This window comes from Diadema antillarum, unplaced genomic scaffold (genome assembly GCF_040938485.1).
Source record: "Diadema antillarum isolate AM-2024a unplaced genomic scaffold, OU_Dant_1.0 seq00000652_RagTag, whole genome shotgun sequence".
Lineage (NCBI taxonomy): Eukaryota > Metazoa > Echinodermata > Echinoidea > Diadematoida > Diadematidae > Diadema > Diadema antillarum.
Window position 1 is genome coordinate 69,093 of NW_027271565.1, and position 23,591 is coordinate 92,683.

The 23,591-nt window shown below is 38.4% G+C and overlaps 1 protein-coding gene and 1 pseudogene across 1 annotated transcript in view; one reads left to right on the plus strand and one right to left on the minus strand.

Annotated features, from left to right (window-relative positions):
* The window catches only part of LOC139736547 (peroxisomal acyl-coenzyme A oxidase 1-like), a 40,577-nt gene extending 17,161 nt beyond the window's left edge, over positions 1-23,416 (plus strand). The window contains exons 4-13 of the mRNA XM_071647295.1: positions 1,213-1,320; positions 7,648-7,767; positions 8,302-8,417; positions 16,475-16,644; positions 17,047-17,209; positions 18,388-18,578; positions 19,651-19,812; positions 21,447-21,552; positions 22,103-22,249; positions 23,204-23,416. Coding sequence (XP_071503396.1) covers positions 1,213-1,320; positions 7,648-7,767; positions 8,302-8,417; positions 16,475-16,644; positions 17,047-17,209; positions 18,388-18,578; positions 19,651-19,812; positions 21,447-21,552; positions 22,103-22,249; positions 23,204-23,416 — 1,496 coding nt within the window. The remainder of the gene's footprint in view (positions 1-1,212; positions 1,321-7,647; positions 7,768-8,301; positions 8,418-16,474; positions 16,645-17,046; positions 17,210-18,387; positions 18,579-19,650; positions 19,813-21,446; positions 21,553-22,102; positions 22,250-23,203) is intronic.
* On the minus strand, positions 9,771-10,974 carry LOC139736544 (uncharacterized; annotated as a pseudogene).
* Positions 23,417-23,591: the final 175 nt, after the last annotated feature.

The following is a 23,591-nucleotide window of genomic DNA, read 5'->3' on the forward strand; positions in this document are numbered from 1 at the left end:
CACATTTCTATGTGTGTAATATGTTTATCTGTAGGCATGTTTAAATGTATACATACCCGTGACAAAATTTGATATTGATATAGTTCAGATCCATCTGAAATGAATAATTATTATTTTCTGGTGTATCAATATTAGACCATCAATGACCATGATGAGACAGTTTAGAGGAGATGGATAATTCACTCTAGATATATACAATAAAATTGTGCACAAACACTTAATTTTGCTCGAGACTAGATTTCTCAAATCAAATGGAAATTTGTTGCAAAGCATTCTTGATAAAAGAAGACAATTGAACTTTTCATTCTTGTCATTATGATGTCTTCCTCACACTGTCAGTGTTCAGACATTTGTCCCTTTTTAATAGTGACTAATATATAGTACAGTATTGGTGGAGATGAGAATTGGGCTTTTAACTTTTTGTGAGATACCAAGAAAACACTTATTAAATAGTACAGAGCATACCATTTTAACAGGAATTCAAAGTTTATTTGATGAAGATCGGGTTTGGAATGACTGAAACATCCAAGAACAAAGTAAAACAAAGCGATCGTAATAAAATGTGGGTCCCACACTTTATTGAATCGCTCTGTTTTGGATATCTCAGCCATTTCGAAACCAATTTTCATCAAATAAACGTTGAATTTCTCATGGAATTACATGCTCTTTCATATTTCATTAGAGGTTTCTCATTATCTCACCAAAAATGTTAGAAACCTGAAATTAGGTCTTAACCAAAACTATACGATCCCTTTAAAATCATTACCACCACATTTATCATAAAATGGGTTTCTGATCTACTTTTAACCTCCATGTAGTGAAAAGTCAAAATCTACCTTTCTGTAACTTCTTGTGCTAGGTCTGAGTTTCAAAATACCTCCCTCCGTCTGTCTGCATGATTTTACTTTGTTTATTCTATTTTAATACATTCTTGTGTTCATTTTCGTTTTTTGTGATATTTTTTTTTTTTTTTTTTGAGGGGGGAGGGGTGGCAAACAATCAGGAGATTTATCACATGAAATGCTAAAATTTTTGAATAAAGAATGAGTAGAAATTACAAAAAAAGCACCCATGTTTCAGTCCAGTAGAAACGTGTTTGACCTATTTTGTGTGTAATATTCAGCTATACACACTGAGGTTATGGATACATGTACAATGTACATCATAGATTGATACCATTGTATGTCTTTGCTGTCTGATCACTGTTGCCAGGAACGTTCCTGAGGGGCCTCGAGACCACAGCGACCTATGACCCAACGACTCAGGAGTTTGAGCTTCACTCCCCAACTCTGACTTCTATGAAGTGGTGGCCAGGAAATTGTAATCATATATCCTTTGCTCTTTTTATTACATCCTAAATTTCTGACTTTGTGGGGTTCATTAATTAATTAATTAATTCATTAATTCATTCATTTGGCAGAATATAAAACAATATACAGTTGTACAACTTGAAGGTCATTACAAAGAAACAAATGCATGCCAGGACTTGTAAAGAAGCAATGATGTGCTTGTAGCTGGAGCCCTCAAACAAAAAAGGTAAAATACAATCAACCAACACTTGTTGTGACATGGACCAGTGCATACAGAAGATTAGTCTAAATTGAAATAACACATATTTGTACCTAATTCATCAGTGAACAAACACAAAAACATATCTTGGCTTTAGTTTATTGGCAGATACACACACACACACACCCACACACACACACACACACTCACTCACACATCCAATATGTATATTGTCAATCTTTGTTCATTATCAGTAAATTGGAAGTTAAATCACTGTAGGGGCAAAGTGAGCTGCATACACTCGTAATACATGTTATGTTCACACCGTGCGATGTTCAGCCACCCAGAGAAGTGATCATCTTATATAGTGGGGTAGACCAGGCTAGTGGAACAGGCAGCACTGGCATATTTCTGCACACTACTCCCTGAACCAAGAACAGTGCCAGGTTTTCTGTGAACATTTCACATAGTAGTTTGTATGGCCATGAATCACTATTTAAACACTGGACTGAGTCAGGAAAGAAACTGAGCAAGGAAGTTTGTACATTCAAGTTTTTTATCTGTGCCCCATGTGCCCCATTTTTCGTAATGTGCACATTGTTTTATTGAAAGTACTTGAATCCTTGAAATCATTGAGGGCATTCTTCAAAACATTTCTTTCTTTCTTTTTTCCTGTGTTAGAATGTATATTTGTCCCATGATAGGCTTTCTCTTCAAGGTTCACAGACCTGAGATTCGAGAGGACGCTGTTGAATGATGTGATGATCGATGCCATTTGTATAGCGAAGATCGATGATGTAAAGCAAAGTAGGTTTATACGTATTGACACACAAGTTTCTGCAGCTGGCTACCATGAAAACCTTGTCTTTCACGGATCCATATTTAGTACAAGGACCAGCTAAAAATAGCAGCAAATCAAGAAGCAAACTTGACATTATTTCAGACATCCACCTAGCAACTGGTTTTATTCGTTTGTGTATATTCCCATCATGTCAAACGTGTAAGTGTGAGACCATTCAACAGTGCCCTCTTGAATCGTCGTTCCATGTACCTTTAACAATGAACTTGAAAGGCAACTGACCATGCTGTCTCTTGCTGTGTTCAAACTGATGGGCCATTCTCCACAAAAGGGCACCAACATGGTTGGACAAACTATAAAATTTCGACATTAAAAAAGTCACGAAACTCATTTGAATTCAGAAACTTTAATACTTTGAGAACACATAACGACCAACGGGTGATTTTTGACACAAACACATTTTTCAAGAAATAGCATTGAACTTGAACACATTTTTTCATAGTTTTTACCACCTGTCAGATACACGTACGTTACCATTAGGCTTTAGACAAGAAAATGGCTGTGGATGTATCATTTGTGGACCATTAATGTAAATATATATTTCAATGTAAACGTAACTAATATGCGCACATGACTAAACAGTAATTCTTGAACTTTGATCGGTCCAGATGTAAAAAAAAAGGATTGACGTTTGAAGCCTGTAAGTCAAAATCAGCGCCAAAATTATATATTTTCGCATAAGATCCACAACCCTATATTGCAATTATTTTCTCTAATACACTTTGATCTTATATTGCTTTGACACAGCAATAAAAGTCATACATAAGTACTGAAATTATCAAAGAAAGCTAATTGCAAGCGCACTTTACAACAGATTTCATACATTTCGAGTTACAAGGAAAGAAAAAAAATGGTAACGTATATCTGACATACTTCTTCCACAAAATTTCGTTACCTAGATTTGTATCTCAAGATGACGATAAACTCAATCTTGCTTTATATCTTACATCCAAATGAATTACCAACCATAAACATTCATATTTATAACCCTAGTTAATCGCCTTGACACTGCTCAGTAATACAAAGTCATACATTCATCATGATATCATTATGTGCATGCATTAACAAAATTTACGCAATAACATAATTATGTTCTGTTTGAAATGCATGACTAAAACTTGATTTAAAATGTACAATATAGTCCATTTCCTTTTGTTATCTTATTGATTAGATATCTGGCATTATTAAGGTGGAACAATATCAACAATAAAAATCAAATCTATTACCTATACGAGTGCAAGGAAGATATATGGTCATGTCGATATGGTAACGTATCTGACAGACATCTATACTACAAAATGTTGTTACTGTGAATTATAAAGTAACATGACGATAGACTCGCCCTTGCATATTGTCTACATCAAAATGTTATAGCCACCTAGAACATATCATAACCTCGGATAATCGAGTTGACATATTTCAGTTAGTGAAATTATTAATCGATAACATACACAAAAAATTTAACCCGAGACGTAACTATAATTCTGTTTCAATTATAATGACTGAAACTTTTGATATCTAATGGACAATGTACAGCCTATTATGTAGTTCTGTCCCTCTGTTAACGCATATAGATATGCAACATTATTCAGTTTGGAACAACATGATGAAGTTGAATAGCTCCGAGTGAACAGACAAATATTTCACTTCCAACGTATAAAGGTAACGTACATGTATTTGACTGCTCACAGTTTAATCTTATAAAGACAATGTTCACTTGGGCTACATGTGTTTCGGCTCTGCTCCTAACAAAAAGACTCAAAAGAACCTTCTAAAGTAGTATAAAAGATTTCATTCCCAGCAAGTAGTCACGTTGCATATAGGTGTCAGAAGCTTTGTATAATGTATCAATGTATTTCCACATGTCCTGTCATGAAATTTGTTTTAAAAAAGCCACGGAGCAATACACATTAGATAATGGTGGAAATAACGTAACCGACACAATCCTCAAGTAACTAAAACGTCTTTGCATTAACACATCTGATTCATCATCCACTCAAACATTTCGGTATCTTAAAACTTACACTATATTGACGTATTCCACATCTTCACGTTTTTCATATTTTTTTTTTACATTCATAGAGAGCCAAGACAAAAAAAAAAAAAACTAGATTAAGGAGTCATAAATATTCTCCTTCCACGTATCAGTTGACAATAAACATTACGTTGCCCCTGTACATACTGTGGCAAGTTTTAAAGGGAAAATCCGGGTCGAAATTAATAAAATTAAGAAGGAAGAGAAGCAAAAAATACAAGCCGAGTATACCGAGTAAGGAAGATAATACATTTCTAAATTTCACATCTTCAGAAAACATTTCTTGACCAGTCTTTATGAAGATTCTAATGAGCAAGTCGTTGATGTCATCCGCTCATAATTTGTCATTATGTTATACATGACATTTTTGAAATTCTTACTTTTTTGCAGAATACCTGTACAGGCAAAAAACATACCCTGATATTAAGATATGTCAGAACAAATATCATCTGTCATTCATTCTGGATTAATAGAGGGAAAGCTTTATACTAAATCATATATGATATATTAAATTTTGAGGATGTCTGAAAATAAAATGTGTAGAAAATTGTGAGGGGATTACATCATTAATTTGCTCATTTCAAAAAAGAAATGTTTTGCGAAAAAAAGAATGAAATATAAACACGTCATTATTTTCCTTTTTCAAGAGTCGACATGTCTCGATCAGAAACAGAAACGCGATAATGGATTTGTCTTTTCCGCTCCTTCGCTAGAAACGTGGGGTCACTCTTTTTCTTTCTCTCTCTGTATCCATAGGCCTTCTGTATCTCAGCAAGCATTTTACCCATGTCTTTTTCTTTCTAAAATACACGAGAGACAAACAGAGAGGGGAAATATCAGCATGGGAGTTTTATATGCATATCATTTAATAATAAATAACACATAAATATAATATATATAGTCGTCGTGTACGTAAGAACAGGATATTATCATCCAATAAGATTCCTTACCAGTCCGGCAAGATACGTTACCGTGCCAATGCAGGGTACGGAGTAATATTCTAACGTACATGCGAGCTATCACACACACGAAACAATATCATGCGTACGCAAGATGTCTTTAAGCCGTATAACTGTTCCATCAACATTAAATAACTCTCAAATGTGTCATACTAGTCAAATAAATAAATGAATTATACTCTGCCGATATTCAAAAAATGAAAATCTTACCAACCACGTAGCCGGGACGAATAACAAACGGCGAGAAGCCTTACATCTCCCTCAAACTCTCGGTACTAAACGTAATGCAACATCACGCTCAAAGTGGCCGCCATGCTTTGAAGAGCAGAGAACCATTAGGTTATGCAAAATTAGAGGATTAGCGCAAAGTGCGTTGCGCCTATTTTATGCACTTTATGCGGTAACGTATTTGACGGTAACGTATTTGACGGTAACGTATTTGACGGCCTTAATGTTCAACATTGTGTTTTCACAAAATAACAACTTTTTCTTTCGTAACTCCCATGTATGAATACAAGCAATGTAATGTGCTTTACAGAAAAATGCATTATAACTCTATCAACAAAGCACTTTTTATGCCTCCGCAACGAAGTGGCCGGAGGCATTATGTTTTCGGGTCGTCCGTCCGTCCGTCCGTCCGTCCGTCCGTCCGTCCGTCCGTCTGTCCGTCCGTCCGTCCGTACGTCCGTACGTCCGTCCGTCCCGTTTTGTTTTTGTCAATATCTCAAGAACCGTGTGATGGTTTTACATCAAACTTGGTATGAGGGTATATCCTTGGGGGATAATTCTTTGTGTGGATTTTAGGGTCACAGGGTCAAAGGTCAAAGGTCACAGGTTATTTTGTGAAAAAAAATTGAAATTTCATGTTTTTCTCCATATCTCGCAAATGGTTCAAGGTATCTTCATGGAACTTAGTATATATGCTTGTACCGATGGGCAGTGATTATCTAGGGAAGTTTGGGGTCATGGGTCAAAGGTCAGGGGGGTCAAAGGTCAAGGTCAACTCCTCAAAATATCACTACTTTCCTTAAAATGCAATATGCCTGAAGGTTTTTTTTTTAAAAAACTTGATGTATGGCATGTATTACCCAATGTATATTTTTTGGGAAGTTTCTTGCCAAAAGGTCAAAGGTCAAGTGAAAGTGCTAAATTGCACTTTTTCCTCCATATCTCGGAAGTAACTCGAGGTATCATCATGAAACTTACATATTCATGCATGTTCAACCTAACAGTGATTCTCTTTGGAACTGTGAGGTCAAAGGTGAAAGGCCAGGTTTAGATAATGCTATTTTCCCATTTGATACTGAAATTATACTTTTTCTCAATACCTTGAAAAATTACTCAATGCATAAACTTATAAAAGGGTCAAAAGTCAAGTAAAAATCATCAGTTCCCCAAATACCTGCACTCTGACATTTTAATCATTCATCCAATTGAACCTAGTTCTAGGAAAGTGAACATTCAGCACATTTGTGTCAAACCTGTCATTTTAATATTTTGCCAATTGTGTGAAACTGTCATCACACATTGTCAAGACATTGTACTATAGGCCAGAACCATGCATTATGGCAGAGGCATATCAGTAGCCGTAGCGATATATCTAGTTATGTAATAGAGCAAAGTTTCAGTAACGTATCTTATTTCAGCTTATCGTAACATACACAATTGCAAACTTTGTGTCTGAATATATTTATCATTATAGAGTTTCAGAATACACTATTTGTATTTATATAATCTTGAAATGGACTTCATTCACTAGACCGACATACAGATCACTGCTTTATTGTCTTCATATTTTTTAGGGCGTCATACAAAAAGTAACGTATCTTATGGAGATTTGGAGACACCATCGCTAAGATTGCAGAAAAAAATATACAAATCTTTTTTCGCTAAGCATTATGCTTTTTTATTTAGGCACCGAAGGCACTATAAATTTGTGAACAAAACATAGATTTCTGATATTACGGTAAAGAGCGAGAGCGTGAAATATAATCACAGAGTTGGCTGGAGACATGGGTAAAATCAACAAATATATATTTCATGTTGTCGTATATAATTTTTTCATGAGGTGCTGTGACCTCGGTTGATTTTAATTTTACTCATTATATTCTCTAGTATAAATAAAAGTAAAAAAATTGGTTTCCTGATGAAAAAATCGTGTTTTATGGCCTAGAGAAGGTTGGAGACACAAAAATGCCCTTTGGTGCCCCTTTTCGGAGAATGGCCCTGATGAGGCAAGACACTGCTTCAATCATTACCTCCTGATGTTTTCGTGTTGTATACAGTGGGAAAGACAGCCACCCATGCCATTGTTGCAGCCCAGCTATACACAGGAGGGAGTAAGAAAGGAGTCCACATGTTTATGGTTCCCCTCAGGAGTCTGGAAACTCACCTCCCCCACCCTGGTATGGAAGATTCCGTCTCTATAGCAACTAAACCTGTATCATGTGACTAGACACACATTGACTTGGGATCTCAGTTTTCCCTCATCCAACAATTGATCACATATATCACAATGTCGTAAACTGAATGATTACTGCTTACAAATTCTGTACAGTTTATGGGATAATTCTTGTGGTATCATGGTTGTAGATGTTTTACTTAGTTGGAGTTTTTACTTCTTGTTGAGCTAATTGTTTTAGACTGTTCTAGTTCTTTAAAGCTATAGTTTTTCTATGGGGGGATAATCTTTCATACAAAAGTAATACTTGCATGTAGGTACTGTTGCTAAAAATTTTGCCAAGTTTTGAGAATGCTCATCATCACTTTGCTTAAATATTATTCTCGTGGTTTGTTGTATGTTTATGCTACAGTATTAAATATGTCCAGGCGTTACATAGATGATATACACGTATAATGTGTGAAAAAAATATGTTCAAATTTCTTACATTATTAGAGAAAAATCTATTTTTGACAAAATATTTTTATTTCAATTTCAGGAGTTGAGCTTGGTGACATTGGACCAAAGTTTGGATATGGAAACATAGACAACGGCTTCCTCCGTTTCAACCACTACCGCATCCCACGAGAGAATATGTGCATGAGATACTCTAAGGTATGGCCTCCTGTTGCCATGGCAACATTGTGGTAGGAGTTTTTCCCTGATGATAAATGGGGAAAGTGATGGTAGTGATGGAGTGAAATGCTGATGATAATGATGCTGATGGAACCTATTAACCCGTTGAGGACAGGCTGATTTTGCTACAATACGCATTTCCCATAGACCTCTGCCCGAGTATACTCGGGACTCGTCCTCAATGGGTTAAAGACTAGGAGTAAAGTTTGCGAAGTCGAAGATGTGTACACCGTATGCTGATGTCACTGTTGATACTGATACTTTGAGAATGTGATGTTTCTGGCAGATTCTCTGAGTAACTTTTAGTTATTCCATTAGATCTCTTGCTCAATCATGTCCACTCCACTTGCCTTCCTTACACGCTTCGTATGTCGCTGCCCTTCTCAACTCTCCTCTTTCTAGGCTCTTCTTTTGCCAACGAAAGCAGTGATCCCTACAAGGATTACGTACACCTTGGCCCAAATTCATGAAGGTGGTACAATCTTTGTCCATCTCATTATATTTGTGTAATGATCCTTATTTAGCAACTGTCACTGGAATGAGGAAAATAATGAATTTATAATAGAAGAAAACATTTGTTTGGAAGTGTTTTGTTTTGTTCTGTTTTATTTTAAGGTCCAAGTAATATTTAAACAAAATAAGTGAATCAATACCACATATTGGGACATTCATTTGGCGCCATATATGATGAGCATGGTACTAAAAAAATGAACACTAAGTACATGTACATATGCATAAGCATTGCATAATATGTTCTTCAGCACTCAAGGCATACTTATATTAATATATAAGCAATAACAATATCTTTAACACCAACTGAGATCCTCACACGATATTGAAAAAATTACTTGCACTGCTCCATCCCTAAATTCATTAATACTTCTTTCAACCAGACAATCCTATGGACTGTCCAAACTCAAGAGCATACGGTGTAGTTCCATCTTTTAAAGGACAAGTTCACCTTCATAAACATAAGGATTGAGAGAATGTAGCAATATTAGTAGAACACATCATTGAAAGTTTGAGGAAAATCGGACAATCCGTTCAAAAGTGCTGTCAAAAGGTCACAAACAAAAGTTCAGTCCATACAAAGAAACTATTTTTTTACACAGGTATGCTGCAATATGTGATTCAAACATAATTCTTTGAAGGATTCACAATGGCTCCGTGGCAAGGTATACCAATTTACTACTTGCCATTTTCTTCTATATTTCATCCACACATGTACTCTGAAAGTTACTGCACAGTAGATGTCATAGCAAGAAATAGTTGATGGGAAACGAAACAAAACATTGTTCACTGAAGTTCTGCTTGTACTATTTTTCAAAGAAATCACATTATGTCCATGGCAAGGTATCCAGATGATAGTATTGCTTGCCATTCACTCCGAAATTCGCGGTATGACGAGTAGGTGGAAGGCAAGCCGAGCACTGGACCACAGGTGTGTGCAATTGGTTGCAATTGAAGCCCTGTCACATCTTTAAACACCAGAGATGACACATTTCCGGAAATTTCCGGAATTCCGGATTTTTCCAAAAAGAGGGAAGCTTTCCGGAATTTCCGGCAAGCTGGCAAAAATTCCGTATTTCTCGATTCGCCTCCGGGAATGCGTGAATAACTACTGAGATAATGCGCCTATTTGCTCTCTCCGTCTCTAGCTCTCTCGGCGACCTCCGTACGCGTATTAATAATACATGCAGCAACGATGTTTTTCTTTCAAAGCATTTGCCAATTTGATGAGTGTCATCATTGAAACTCTACGTCAATCTTGCGAACAGACATCACAGAAGATGCCGTCATGAATCTCATCAAATTTGCCAGGCCCTCGCTGTCTTGAGCCCTGATGAACTGATTGAGGTAGTGGAGGGCTTGACTCTCATCTTTGTTCTTTGGATTCGCTTGAATTAACTCTTAAACTTTCTTGTGTGTTGGCTTCAGGTTGTCATACATTTTTTGAATTGACTGGATATCTGGAAATTTGTCTTGAAGTGCGTCCCGAACTACCTTTTGCATGGCGGTGAGTGCATAGCTAGCATTTTGGATTTAAATGCACTAATGAGCTAACCGCACCACCATGTGACGGATTTGGTCATCATTAGGAATTGAATGACACCCTTCCTGGTCAATGATCTCTTCAAAGATATCCCTATCATCATCGGACATTCTACCCTCCAAGGCTCGTTTGATAACTGCTCTATCAGTACCACTGAGGTAAAGTAGGAGTGATTCACACAGATCTTCATTCGATGCTGTCTTTTCACCAAACATGAGTGCTTGCATGAAAGCTGGTGCCAGCTGAAGAGGGAAAACCTCATGGTCGCGGAAGCCTTTCACAAGTACTGTATCTGTCCAACTGCTTGCCATTCTTAGCACCCACTCTCTGGTCCTCACCATCAGCCGATGAATTAAAGTATGAAGCCCAGAAGGCGCTGTAGGCCTCCCTTGAGACCCCCGCTGCGTCAGCCCCTGCCTCATCTACAAATTTGAAGTAGAGTTGACTGTTGATTATTTCCGGAGTTTTGAAAACCGAAATCATTTCCGCTTGGATATTACTCCTGTGAATTCGAATGGTCGGTTGCTCAGAATCCAGTAACTCCTGTGCCTGGGGCTGTGTATGAGTTAATTGCTCTCCCTCATGCACACTTTCCATAACTTCAATCCCAGATTGCAAGTCAGTCTCTGATGTTGGGTACATAGGTGGAAGTTCTTCTGAAGAGTCATCATCAAGGAGGATAGCAATCTCATATGGCTCCTGTATGACAGGGTTAAGTGGCAGTGTTTCTTCTACCTGAGATGGCTTGTTAAGTTTTCTGACTTTCTTTCCTATTTCAACTCCCTCATCACTCTCACTATCTTTATCTGAAACAAGGCGGTATTTTTTCTTGGTGCACAGGTACAACCTCAGCAGCTTAACTTTCGTACCAATTCATACAGATCGCTGACACTAAGATCTTCTATGTCCGCACCCTGAAATCTTGTATGGTACATTCATATTCTGCAAGGCGACCCTTTTTACATATTCCCTTTTGGGAAAAAATAGTTCTGTAGCTGTGGCCAAAATTTCTTTAGCACCATCGGTTCGAGGAACTCTCAATTGGCGTGTACCACCACCGTTCTGGGATCTAACCTGCTTGAACATTTTCAAATCCTCATCAAAGTCAAGCCATCCTAGCTCTCAACTCTTCTGTCCTTTTTTAGATTACCTTTCTGACATGTACCTCCATTTGATGTTTGAGTTTGAGTTTGAGTTTGAGTTTATTTATAACAACAACATATGTACAGGAAAGTTTGAATACATGTTTATACATCAATATTAATACATAGCACATGTAACTGTCTAAACGATCTAAACAAAACATATTGAATATAATCTATAATATATAATTGATAAATGATTATGTAATCTAAAACTATTAATCTAAAAAAGAGCTACACACTTCCTTTTCCTGTGCAGCTTGCTCTTCATTTTGTCAATCAAGGATGATTTTTCACAACTTGGGTTTTTTCACCCTACAGAATGCCACTGCTGCAAGTCTGTCTCCGTATTAAAGCAGGAATGTAGTCTCTCATGGCTTCGTCCTTCATCTCTAGAAGAGCTGAGCAATCAATCTGCAAATTAAAAAAAAGAATGCATAATTAGAAGTCGTCTAAAAGCATCAATAATAATTTAAGTAAATCGATCACAATTGAAGACTATTATATAAATAGTGAATTTTTGGGAGGGCTTTATACTAAATAAGCATACCCGATGTGTTTAAAATGGCATTGAGGGAGGTTTAAGGCCCGAGACAAAGTCGAGGCCTTGAAATCTCCCGAAATACCATTTTAACTCTTAACGTGCCATGGTCGCCGAACGGCGACCTTAGTCCTGACGTGCCATGGTTGCCGATCGGCGACTAAGAAGAGCGCGAAAAATATTGGTCATTTAAGTTCTTGTGGTACCATAATTTGTTACACAAAGAAACTGCCACTGATATGTACTGGTAGCTGATTAGCATAGCCATTGTTTCCACAAAAAATATGAGTATACTTACATAGGAAAATTTTGAGTAAATACGTGTTTTTTCAGCTAGATGTATTTTTTTCGCGTCGGGAAAATCCGCAGGGAGAGCATCCTCTGCGAGCTGTGTATAGACCTAAATTCTCATTGATAAACCACACGTGTGTATGCCACTTAATCTGCGTGTGTTGTCTATGCATTTCCACTCGCATTGTTCTGCTTGGGTGCTCTCCTGCGGGAGCGGCTTTCATTTTGTCCCTCAAAGTGGGTCAAGCTTTCGTTCTTCGGTCAAGTCTTTCATCCTTTTGTCTTGGTGAACTTCACTAATCGTCCCCATGCTAGGATATACAAAGGAAGAACACGCTTTTGTTCTTGTCTATGCACATGTATAGTGGACGGAAAGTAGACCTGTAAACAAAGGCCTGCTGATTTCAATAGAGTGCACCCACCCGCAGTCTGCATAGACAAAAGAAGGATTAGTCGGTGCTTTCTTCTCAAGTGGACAAAAGACACTATTCCAGGACCCGGGATTTACTTTAATTTCAAATACAAGATCAGGGACTAAAGGACTCAGATTGGGGAATGAATTACTGAGGCACAAAAAGAAATTGAAAAGACAAATTGAACTCCCAATATCTTTGTAATCATACAACTCTAGAAGACAATTTTGTTATCATTCGAAAGAGGAGATGTAGCTCTAAAACTTTCTCACAGAGTCAAGGGAGCGTTCTAGTGAAGAAAAACCACTAATGACTCTTTCTTTCCATACTACACAAAAATTTCCAACAATTTTTTGATGATATCAATTATTTCTGCAATATTTCAGGTTGAGATAGATATTACAACAAACTGACTGCAGGGCACGAAAGACCAATTATTTCTTGATGTATGTTGTGTAGACCTCAATTAAAAACAGTCAATAGTTTCAAAGATATGGCAGTTTTAAATTACATTACACTAAAGTTTGCAAACTTTCTGGCGTTGGGTAAAAACGTCTGGCACGTTAGGGGTTTTGGGTCTGGCACATTAAAAGTTAAACACTGAGGGCTGAATATTTAGTATAAGGCCAACCATAAAAGTCACTACTTATTATGTTATATGGGTTTATCCTGAAAATCATAATTATGGTTTGAAATCAACTTCAGAAAAGCACGGGATCTCCAGGCGCGAGACCATACAAATGTGTATTACAACGTCACAAAAGACGTTTAAAAACTTCATAGAGATTTTACGCGCGACAATTTAGTACAAGCGCGCAATGAATTATGACGTAACAATGCATTCATCTATTTTTTACCCATTGGCTTACGTGTTAAATGATACCGGAAGTGGCACATTATACCAGAATAATGCACGCGCGGTCATTATACCGGATAATCAGCGGTCACGTGATCCGGATAAGCTAATCGCTAACTTGTATTTGACTAACCCATGTAATATAGTATTATAAACACACTGTAAGTCACATTTTTTTGTGAAAAATGAGTTAGTTTGCCTACATAATTATAAAAGAGGGCTCCCTCTACAGTTTAGAAACACACTCCAGTCATAAAATTATCATATTTCAGTGCTGGAGCTTTTAACAGGTCAAAAGTCAGACTCACATTCAGGTTAAGTCCATATCCAAGTGTCGCATTTCCTACTTTGTTACGAAATCAGTCATGTCATCAACGAAATAACGTTTAAATAATGTTTTGTAACGAAATGACTGATTTCTTAACATTTAACAAAATAGGCCATGCGTCACTTGGTGCCCCGTACAAACAACTGTCTTTGTCCTTAAACCATGGACAAAGATTTTCCACCTTTGTGAATTTGGGTCTAAGTGTTTTTATACTGCAAACCTTTCTTCCTCATTTATTTCACCTTGTTAACTTTCAAGAAATGATAGTAATTTACAACTGTGGAGGTGTATTACGGCATGATATGTACGGCAAACTTGTAGACACCTGAAAACACACTTGTAGATTTTGTTTAGCAGCCTTTTTAGTAGCTGTGACTTCACAGAACACTGGAAAAACACACACCAGTCAATGGAGAATCAAGTTCACTCTTGCCACTGTAAACAGGTTTTGCAAACATACTTGAACTTTGACTCAATTTTGCGTCTCCATTCAGTGGGTGTGTGCTTTGGTAGAGAGATAACCTTATGACCCTGATAATTCATGTGATAATACCTTTGTTGCTCTACACATCATAGAAATTAACCACTGCTCTCTCTCTCCCTCTCTCTCCCCTTCTCTCTTTCTCTCCCTTTCTTTGTGTGTGTCTCTCTGTGTCTTTCTCTCTATATCTGAATTTCCTCTTTCATGCTTGCAAATCAGTTTTGTCACCAAAGTTGTCTACACCCAATTTTTTTCACGGGGCGTTTAGAGTGTTCTAGGAGCACTCCTGAGCCCCTTTGAGCTCTAGCTGTAGGGAGCAGGGGGGCATTTCATGAAGCAATTTGTCGGATCTTTCGTCTGACAAGCTGTTAAAAGCTACTGCAATCCTTGCATCTGATTGGCTGAGAGCAAATTTGTCCGACAAAGTTGTCGGACAAAATGCTTCATGAAATGCCCCCCCCCCCCCCAGCACTCTTAATTTATGCTCCTTTTGAACCTACATGTAGGCTCAGGATGGCTTGCAAAGTGCCCTAAACTCCGAAAATTTTAAATGGTCATCAATGTGTAGAGCACACCAGAAGTGGAATGTGTTATAAACTATGCCTACAGTTTGTATGTTACAAGTTCCTGCGCTTTCAAAAGTCATACATATGACAGATGCCCGTCCCAGCCACTTTGCATGTGGTCTCAGCGTGTAATGTTTCTCTGTATGAACAAACACATACAGAAGGGCATTTTAAATCAAAGCACTTCAGGAGCACTCCTGGGGGGTGTTTCATAAAGCTGTTCGTAAAGTTACGAACAACTTACGAGTGACTGGTGATCAGTTCTTGTGCTGCATTATGGAAATTCTTATAAGTATACAAACGTAGCACATCAGAACTGATCACCAGTCGCTCGTAAGTTATTCGTAACTTTACGAACAGCTTTATGAAACAGGGCCCAGGGCTGAAGGATTTACCACGTGAAGTTTTGAAAAAATGTTGCACAGAATTTTTCATCTTGCCATTCTGAAATTTGCTTTGCACTTAAGTTCACTGCATTCATGCTAGTCAAGAAAGATGGAGTGGAATTGCTCAAATTTATGAAATCTGTGCAAAGTCAAAGAATTGCACAAAACATTGCCAATTTGACAGAAAAACAGAAAATATGAGCTTAAAAATGGTGTTGCCAAGTTGAGAATCAGGTGTAGATTTAGTGATCAAGACAAGAGACTTCAGAAACTTGTGCAATTGAAAGAAATGATAGCATATGAACAGCAAAAAGAGCTCAGATGTAAAGAAAATTGTTTAATCAGTCTCCCAAAACACTAACAACGAATAACACAAATTATGATAAAAGGCGCAGTAACAAACCATATACAGTACGACAATGTTGTTTCTAGGTGTTGGCGACATACATGTAAAACTATCAATGTCTGCATCTTATATATTGAAAGTATTGTCCAAACTGACAGATGAAAGCGTCACATATTCAAATTTTACTTGCAAGGTTCTATTGGCATAATTTGATGCTATATCTTTCCTATGCTTCACTCGTTCAGAAGACTAGTCCTGTCTCTTAACTCGTTGAGGACGAGTCCCGAGTATACTTGGGCAGGTGTCTATGGGAAGTGTGTGTTGTAGCTACAATCAGTCCGTCCTCAACGGGTTAAACCCGGGCAGGTGTCTATGGGAAGTTATGTTTTGGCAAAATTAGCTCATCCTAAAGGGGTTAACCTCAAATAATTAAGATGGGTTGGTGTGATAGTGAAGAATCAAGGGTAAACTTAACGTTTTCTGTAAGAGACTATTATAAAGAATCATAGTTGCAACTTGCAAAAGATGATATTCAAGTCTTTTAAAAATAGCAAGTAAAGGTTGTTGCAAGCCCTTGATTTCATCATTATTTCATAATTGTAAAATTGTCTTCCTCTATAAATCCACCAAAAGGTTCTTCCAGATGGCCGATACGTTCCACCACCCCATGCCAAGGTGAGCTACGGCAGCATGGTGCCCATCCGCAGTGGCATTGTGGGTAACACTGGCTCCTTCCTGTCCAGAGGCTGTACCATCGCTACCAGATACAGCGTGGTGCGTCGACAGTCTGAACTTGTTCCAGGGTGAGAAGCAATGTGACCTTGGTAAAAGGCATGATATTCTGTGGATTTAGATCTGGGGGTGTTTCATCAATTTAGTCAGCACTGACAATTTCAGCAAAATCCTTCGTTTTGATTGGCTGGGATGCTCTGGTCACTGACTGTTACTATGGTGATTGTCAGAAACTGACAACTTGTCAGTGCTGACAACTTTCATGAAACGGTACCCTGATTTCAGATTTTTTTTTTCTCAAGTCTACACACATTTTGCTTTTTCCATGTATCAAAATCACCTGAAAATGTGGATTTCTGATTTTTCCAACAAATCTCAATATCATCCCTGATGTAGAATCTTCATATTTCTTAGAGTATGAAGTGGAGAACGTTCCTTCCATTTTTGATACTTTGATTTGGTTTTTGCCACAGCACAAAGGAGGCCAAGATTCTGGACTACCAGAGCCAGCAGCTGAAGATATTTCCCAACATCGCAGCGGCCTACGCCTTCATCTACACCGGACAGGAGATGATGAAGACTTACTTTGCGAGCCTGGCTGAGATGAATGAAGGAAACTTCAGCTCTCTACCAGAGGTCAGTCTTAGGGTGCAGTCGAGTGCTCTAAAGTGAACCAAAGTGAACCGTACTATAGCGTACCGAATTGTACTGTGCCAGATTTGGGCGGTCGAGTGGTATGTGGAGAAAATATACCTCGGGAGATATTTTTAGTGGGAGTCATACATTTTGTACAGTAGCAAGAGCGTCATTCATGTGGAGGGGCGCTTTAACTCCTTACAGATGTCCTGAACAAAGAAAATGAACTCTTTGCATTATGAGGTATGTGCTTGATACACACATTCTTTTGGTACCCTTTCGGAGCACATCGGGAGGTGGTCCATTTTTGGATCGGTTCGATACGATATACACTTTGGGAGTGTTAGAGCTCTCCTCTGGTTTGGGTTTGGTAGAGTTTGGTTTGCTTTAGGACAGCGCTCAAAAGCACCCTTAGGTCCACCCTACTCTAATTTAAAGTTTTATGCATTTGAAGTAGAGAGTTAGAATGAGCATTCAGTGTATTTGTGTGTCATTAGGTATTTTGCTGACGAAAGTATTTTTTCTCCAGCTTTCCTTGTTTCATCTCTGTTTCTTTCTCTTTTTTTTTCAAAATGAATGCAATGATTCAAATTTTGCATCAAGTTGTTTTCATTGCAACTGATTGACAAATTTCATCAACTTAAGAATTGGTACTTGTTTACGTCATTGAAGGGCAGTTTGTCAATTAGAGTGCAGTAACTGTTCCAAATGAATTCACTTTTGAAATCTTTGCAGAATAAAATCCATAATAAATTGTTGGTAAGATGTTATTTTGTTTTTGTTTCCCTTTACAGTGTGTGCATTAGCCAGGATGAAACATTCTGTGTATCAAAAATCATGTTCCTCAATTTGTTTATCCCAGCTGGATATGCTGTATTTGCTGTTATTTTTGCGTACAGATATTTTTGCAGAGAAGCCCAGTCGCAGGCACTTTCACGAGATGTTGATTTCGTGAACTGACACTGAGGCCATTGTAAGTCCACTATTAGACTAGTGCATGGTGACATTTTCACAAACCCTCGTGAAATAACATCATCAGAGAGTCATATGGCATACAGTTAAATCTACCTACAGTGTATGGTCTGACTCTGGCAATCTTTTCAAGTCATAATTACTACCAGCATTTTCTCTGTAGTTGTTTGTAAAGTGTAATATATTATCTGTCCTCTCTTGCTCAGCTCCATGCCACATCGGCCGGTCTGAAAGCCTTCACCTCCACCGTTTCAGCTAGTGGTCTGGAAGAGTTGAGGATGTCTTGTGGTGGTCATGGTTTCTCCAAGGCCAGTGGCTTTCCAGAGCTCTACGGCACTGCTGCACCCGCCAGCACCTATGAGGGAGAAAACACTGTCATGTTCTTGCAGACAGCGAGGTACAGATGGCTCCACTCACAAGTTCTTATGCCTGTTTCTCTGTTCTTCTGTCTCTCATCTCCTCTTCCTCCTCCTCTCCTCCTCTTCCCCTTCTGCTCTTCTTTCTTCTACAGCTTTCTCTCTAACTCCTTATCCTGTATTTTCCTTTCCTCCTCTTCCTCCTCCACCTCCTTCTCCTCTTCCCTTTTCTCCACCCTTTTTCTTCCTTCTCCTCCTGCTCTTCCATCTTCTAAAGCTGTCTCTAACTTCTTTGATATCATTCTTATCTTTTCCTTTCCTCCTCCTCCCCCTCTTCTTCCCTCTCTTCTTCCTCCTCTTCCTCCTCCTCCATTTTTCGTCCACCTTCCCTCTTCTCCTCTTCCCCTTCCTCCTCCTCCTTTTCCTCCTCATCCCTCTCTTTCTAAAGGATCACTTGCGTGTACAGGACTGTGAATGAGCATTTGTTTAACTATTCAGTTAGCATACTTCCTCCGAGTAGTTTTCTATCATGTCAGATTCTTTGATTGTATACGAACTGTTGCCATGATACTGTTAATAAATCAATGACACCATAGCTGGAAAAAAGAATAGCAAAATCAGCTAACTTACCTGAATAAGGAGTAAAAAATATCAATCGTAATTAACTTGTTCAGAAATCAAAAGTTTGGCATCTTAACAACAGCCACCCTTCCAGTCAAAGTGTGGATTTTTAGTATTTTTTTTAATCTAATGGTTTTGTGAACCATGTTAGCATGATGTTATGATTTTCAATATTTTGTTTCAATTTCCAGTTTGCTGGACAACACCAAGACTGAATTTCTGACAACTATGTGAAATGATGTCCCGCTTTCTTACCGTTTCTGGACAGGTTTTTTAGAAGAAAAGTATATTATATACAAATGTAGCTGTCACTGGAAAGCTTAGAGTGAGTAAAATTAAACAACATGAATATTAGAACATTATTGGTTGGCAACCTTGTCAGGCTTTGTATTGAGCATGGTCATAAATGCACGAGAATTTGATTAAATGTTCATCATCTATTAGAAGATATTCTGGAAATTCATGAATGTAACATTTTGTTGTCTCTGTCAGGTATTTGATGAAGCTTGCTCGTCAAACTAAGTCTGGGGACCAGCCGGTTGGGTGTGCAGCCTACCTGAGAGCCAACCTCAGTCCAAGATGCTCCGTTCGTCAGCAGTCTGACTTCCTCAACCAGGACGTCTTGGTGGATGCCTACAAACACCGAGCCAAGAGGTAACCTAGCAACCCCTCCTCTTCATCCCATGTGATGATGAAAGTTTTGTCTAGTCTCGGTTTAGTTCTCTCATTTGTCTTAGATCCATCTCCCTGAATTTTCCTGAGGCAAAGGGAGAGTGATGGTTGCAGGACCGGATTTCAGTAGCTAGGTCAATTTTGTTGTTATCGTGAATATCATAAGAGTTTATATCTCTTTATATCTCGGTGATGAAATACAAATTGAATTCTGGCATTCGATGGTTATTTCTTAATTTGCTTTCATTTTGGTGTTCATTTTCCATCTGAAAAGATGGCTGGATAACCCATATTCAACTGCACTAGCTGGTCTCAATAGGATGCAGTAAGTTGCAAGTACTTGGAGCGGACCACTTCACTGGGTTATACACACTGCTCTTAGCTATGAATGAATGAAGCAGGATCTTGTACTTGCATCTGTTGTGATGCTCTCACACACATGATCTCTATTTTTATGTCCTATCTGAGTGATTTGGTGGTTATTTATTCCATCCCATGGGAATATAGTGGTGCATTTATTTGTTTATTTTACCACAGATTGTTTAGGGATTTTGAAGGCAACTGTAAGCAGGCTCTTGGTTGGTCTAAGTATACCATGTGTCATTCTAATGAGATAAAAGTCATTGATATTTAACTGTTAACTCTTTATTGTAATGGGATAAGTTTCTCTTTGATAACTGTATATACTTTGCCACACCTGGCCAACCTATCATAGTATACTCACACTCAGCTAAACCCTTCCTTGAGCCAATGAAAAGAAGAAATGTATGTGGCCTTCCTAACTTACTCAGGTGTAAAAAAAGAAGAAGAAGAAGAATAGCACATTCTAATGGAAAATCGGTTTTAATAGCATAAAGATTAAAGGACTGGATAATCTCTTCATGATATGCGATTAAGGGGACTGGATTATACCTTCTTATGATCTGCATCTGTGCCAAAATGATTGGCCAAAAAGGAAAAGAAGCCTTCTGCTAGATACAGTACAGTATGCATTGAATAAAATAAAGTGCACAGTTGTGGGTTACAGGTTCGCTGTTTACACCTTCAGGTTTCTTCTCAACTAATCTACAGAATTCCTCTTTACTCTCTCTCTCTCTCTCTCTCTTGTCTGTCTCTCTGCCTCTATATCTGTCTGTCTGTCTGTCTATCTGTTTGTCGGTCTGCATGCCTGTCTATCTGTCTGTTTGTCTGTTTATCTATCTGTCTGCCTGTCTGTCTGTCTGTCTGTCTATCTGCCTCTCTGTCTGTACATTGTATGTCTGTCTGTTGGTCTACCTGTCTATCTCTCTGTATGTCTATTTGTCTGTTTATTTGTCTGTCGGACTATCTGTCTTTCTGTCTGTCTGCCTGTCTGCTTGTCTATCTGTCTGTTTGTTTGTCTATTTCTGTCTGTCTATCTGTCTGTATGTCTGTCTGTCTGTCTGTATGTCTGTCTGTCTGTCTGTACATTGCCTGTCTCTCTGTCTGTCTATCTAACTTGTATCTGTATATTTGTCTGTGTGTCTGTGTGTCTGTCTGTCTGTTTCTTATCTCTCCGTCTGTCAATCTATCTGTCTATCTGTATGTCTGTCTCCTTTGCCTACTACCTGCCACCATCTCTGTCTTGTGTCCTGTAGTGTGGTGATGTTGGCTGCTAGGAGGATCAATGAGGCAGTCCAGAAGGGACAGTCTCAGCCGATAGCCTGGAATAACTGCCATCTCTACCTAGTCAAGGCCGCCGCGGTAAGGATCCCCGTTTGGGGTCAGGCCATTCACTATCATGTCACTATCAAACAACTGTGAAGTCAATATCCCCAACTTTAATGGGCTGAGAATAATCAAAGCGTACGCTCATCAGTAATAGTCGACTCCAGTCAAGATTTCTCTGTTGTGTGTGTACTTACATAGAGATCAGTGATTAAAAGCTGTTCACAATTCATTACAGGGATTCTTGAATATATCCAGGCCGGGCTAGTTTTCCAACTCCATGGTATTCCCACTCTACCAGGTCTTTAGATTTGTTCTGATCACTCACTGCATGAAATGAAACACTCTACAGTGAATGCTTTCATTCAGTAAATATTAGAGGATTCACTTTGATGGTTGCTGCAGGCTTTAAAATTGTAGGCAAATGTACTGGTTATATTTTATCACTAAAGTCCATTCCCACGCCTCATGGAAGGAGTTTACAATTCGAACTGAGAGATTCGCTCAGGTAGGGAATGAGGGAGATATTGTAAAGAGAGTGTATGGCTTAGAATTGATAACATTCTGAAGTCTCTCCCGATCACAGGCTCATTGTCACCTGTACACTGTGGAGAGTTTCTTTGACGGACTCAACTCAGCGGAGCTCTCCCCACCAGCACGGGATGCTCTCTCTGCCCTGTGTTATCTCTATGCCATCCACGGGATCAGCCAAAACAAGGGAGACCTCCTACAGGTATTGACATTAGCCTTCCAACTTGAAAATTTCTTTTGTGTATGACAACAACTTATGACTTTGTCAGGATAATGTCATCTCAGTCAGGCATAGTCTGCATTCTTAGCAGATAATGTTAGTTTAGGTATAATACATAACACACTTGAGAGTTTCATGATGTTTTAGGGAGAGGAAAGAGAAGTTAGGAGATAGAAATAGATCTTGAAGTAAAATAGATGGTGGAAATCAAACAAGTGTTCTACATATTGAGAGGGAGGAGCTTAGTGCCAATAGGTTAAATGAATAAGAGAATCCATCTGATGAATTTGTGTCCTTCCTTGGATTTACCCACATGCACTATGGTTATGAGGGCTCACATTTTCATATGAAAGTATTCATGAGCTACTTATTATCCAAATATGTGGAATGCGAACTTTTTTACTGTTTGCTCTATTCTTGTGATTTTGATTAATGGTAAATGTTATCTGCTGCACTGTCTAAATTTGAACATTACAGGAAGTTACGATGTCACACTATTAGAATAGCATAATATGAAAGAAGAAAATATTCATGGCATTTCACACAAATCCAATTTTCTAGGACTTGGAAGGAGTGCCTGGCTTTTAATATTTCGTCCTGATGGCGTAAAAACTTATGACATTTGCCTCAAAATATCTCAAGCAGTGTAACAGTTTCAGGAAAAAGTGCTTTAAAAAAACAGCAACAAAGATATGTGAATGCTGTTTAGAATTCCTTAACATCGTTCTCATACTGTGACATCACAAATTGTAGAGTTTCCATTTAGGGCAGGCAAATGCATTGAATAAGCTAATATGAGTTCAAACGAGCTGTCTGAAGTTTCCTCAAATTTTAGTGAACTTTTCAATAGTCCTATTGCATATTTGGAAATAAAAACAAATCAAGAAACTTGCCTGTAACTTGGAAGAACTGTGTGATTTATGTCCATGTTGGTAGGATGGCTACCTGACTGGTGTCCAGATTGACCTGTTGGAGAGACAGCTCATTGATCTCCTGGCCGTCATCCGTCCCATCGCTGTCACCCTGGTCGACGCCTTCGACGTTCCCGACCAGATGCTGTCGTCGGTGCTGGGTCGCTACGACGGCAACGTCTACGAGAACCTCTACAAGTGGGCTAAGGCTGCCCCCCTCAATAGGAAGGAGGTATAGTTGGGCCTCCCCTGCCTTTAATCTTTACTAACCCTTCATATGCTTTGAGTGCTGATTGGCACAAAAAGTGCCATAGTGTTGCAACTGATTGACAAATTGCCCTACATCGACGTAAATAAGCACTGAATTGATCAGTGTTTTAGAAGTAGCCATGATAAAAAAATCATGGGCGTAC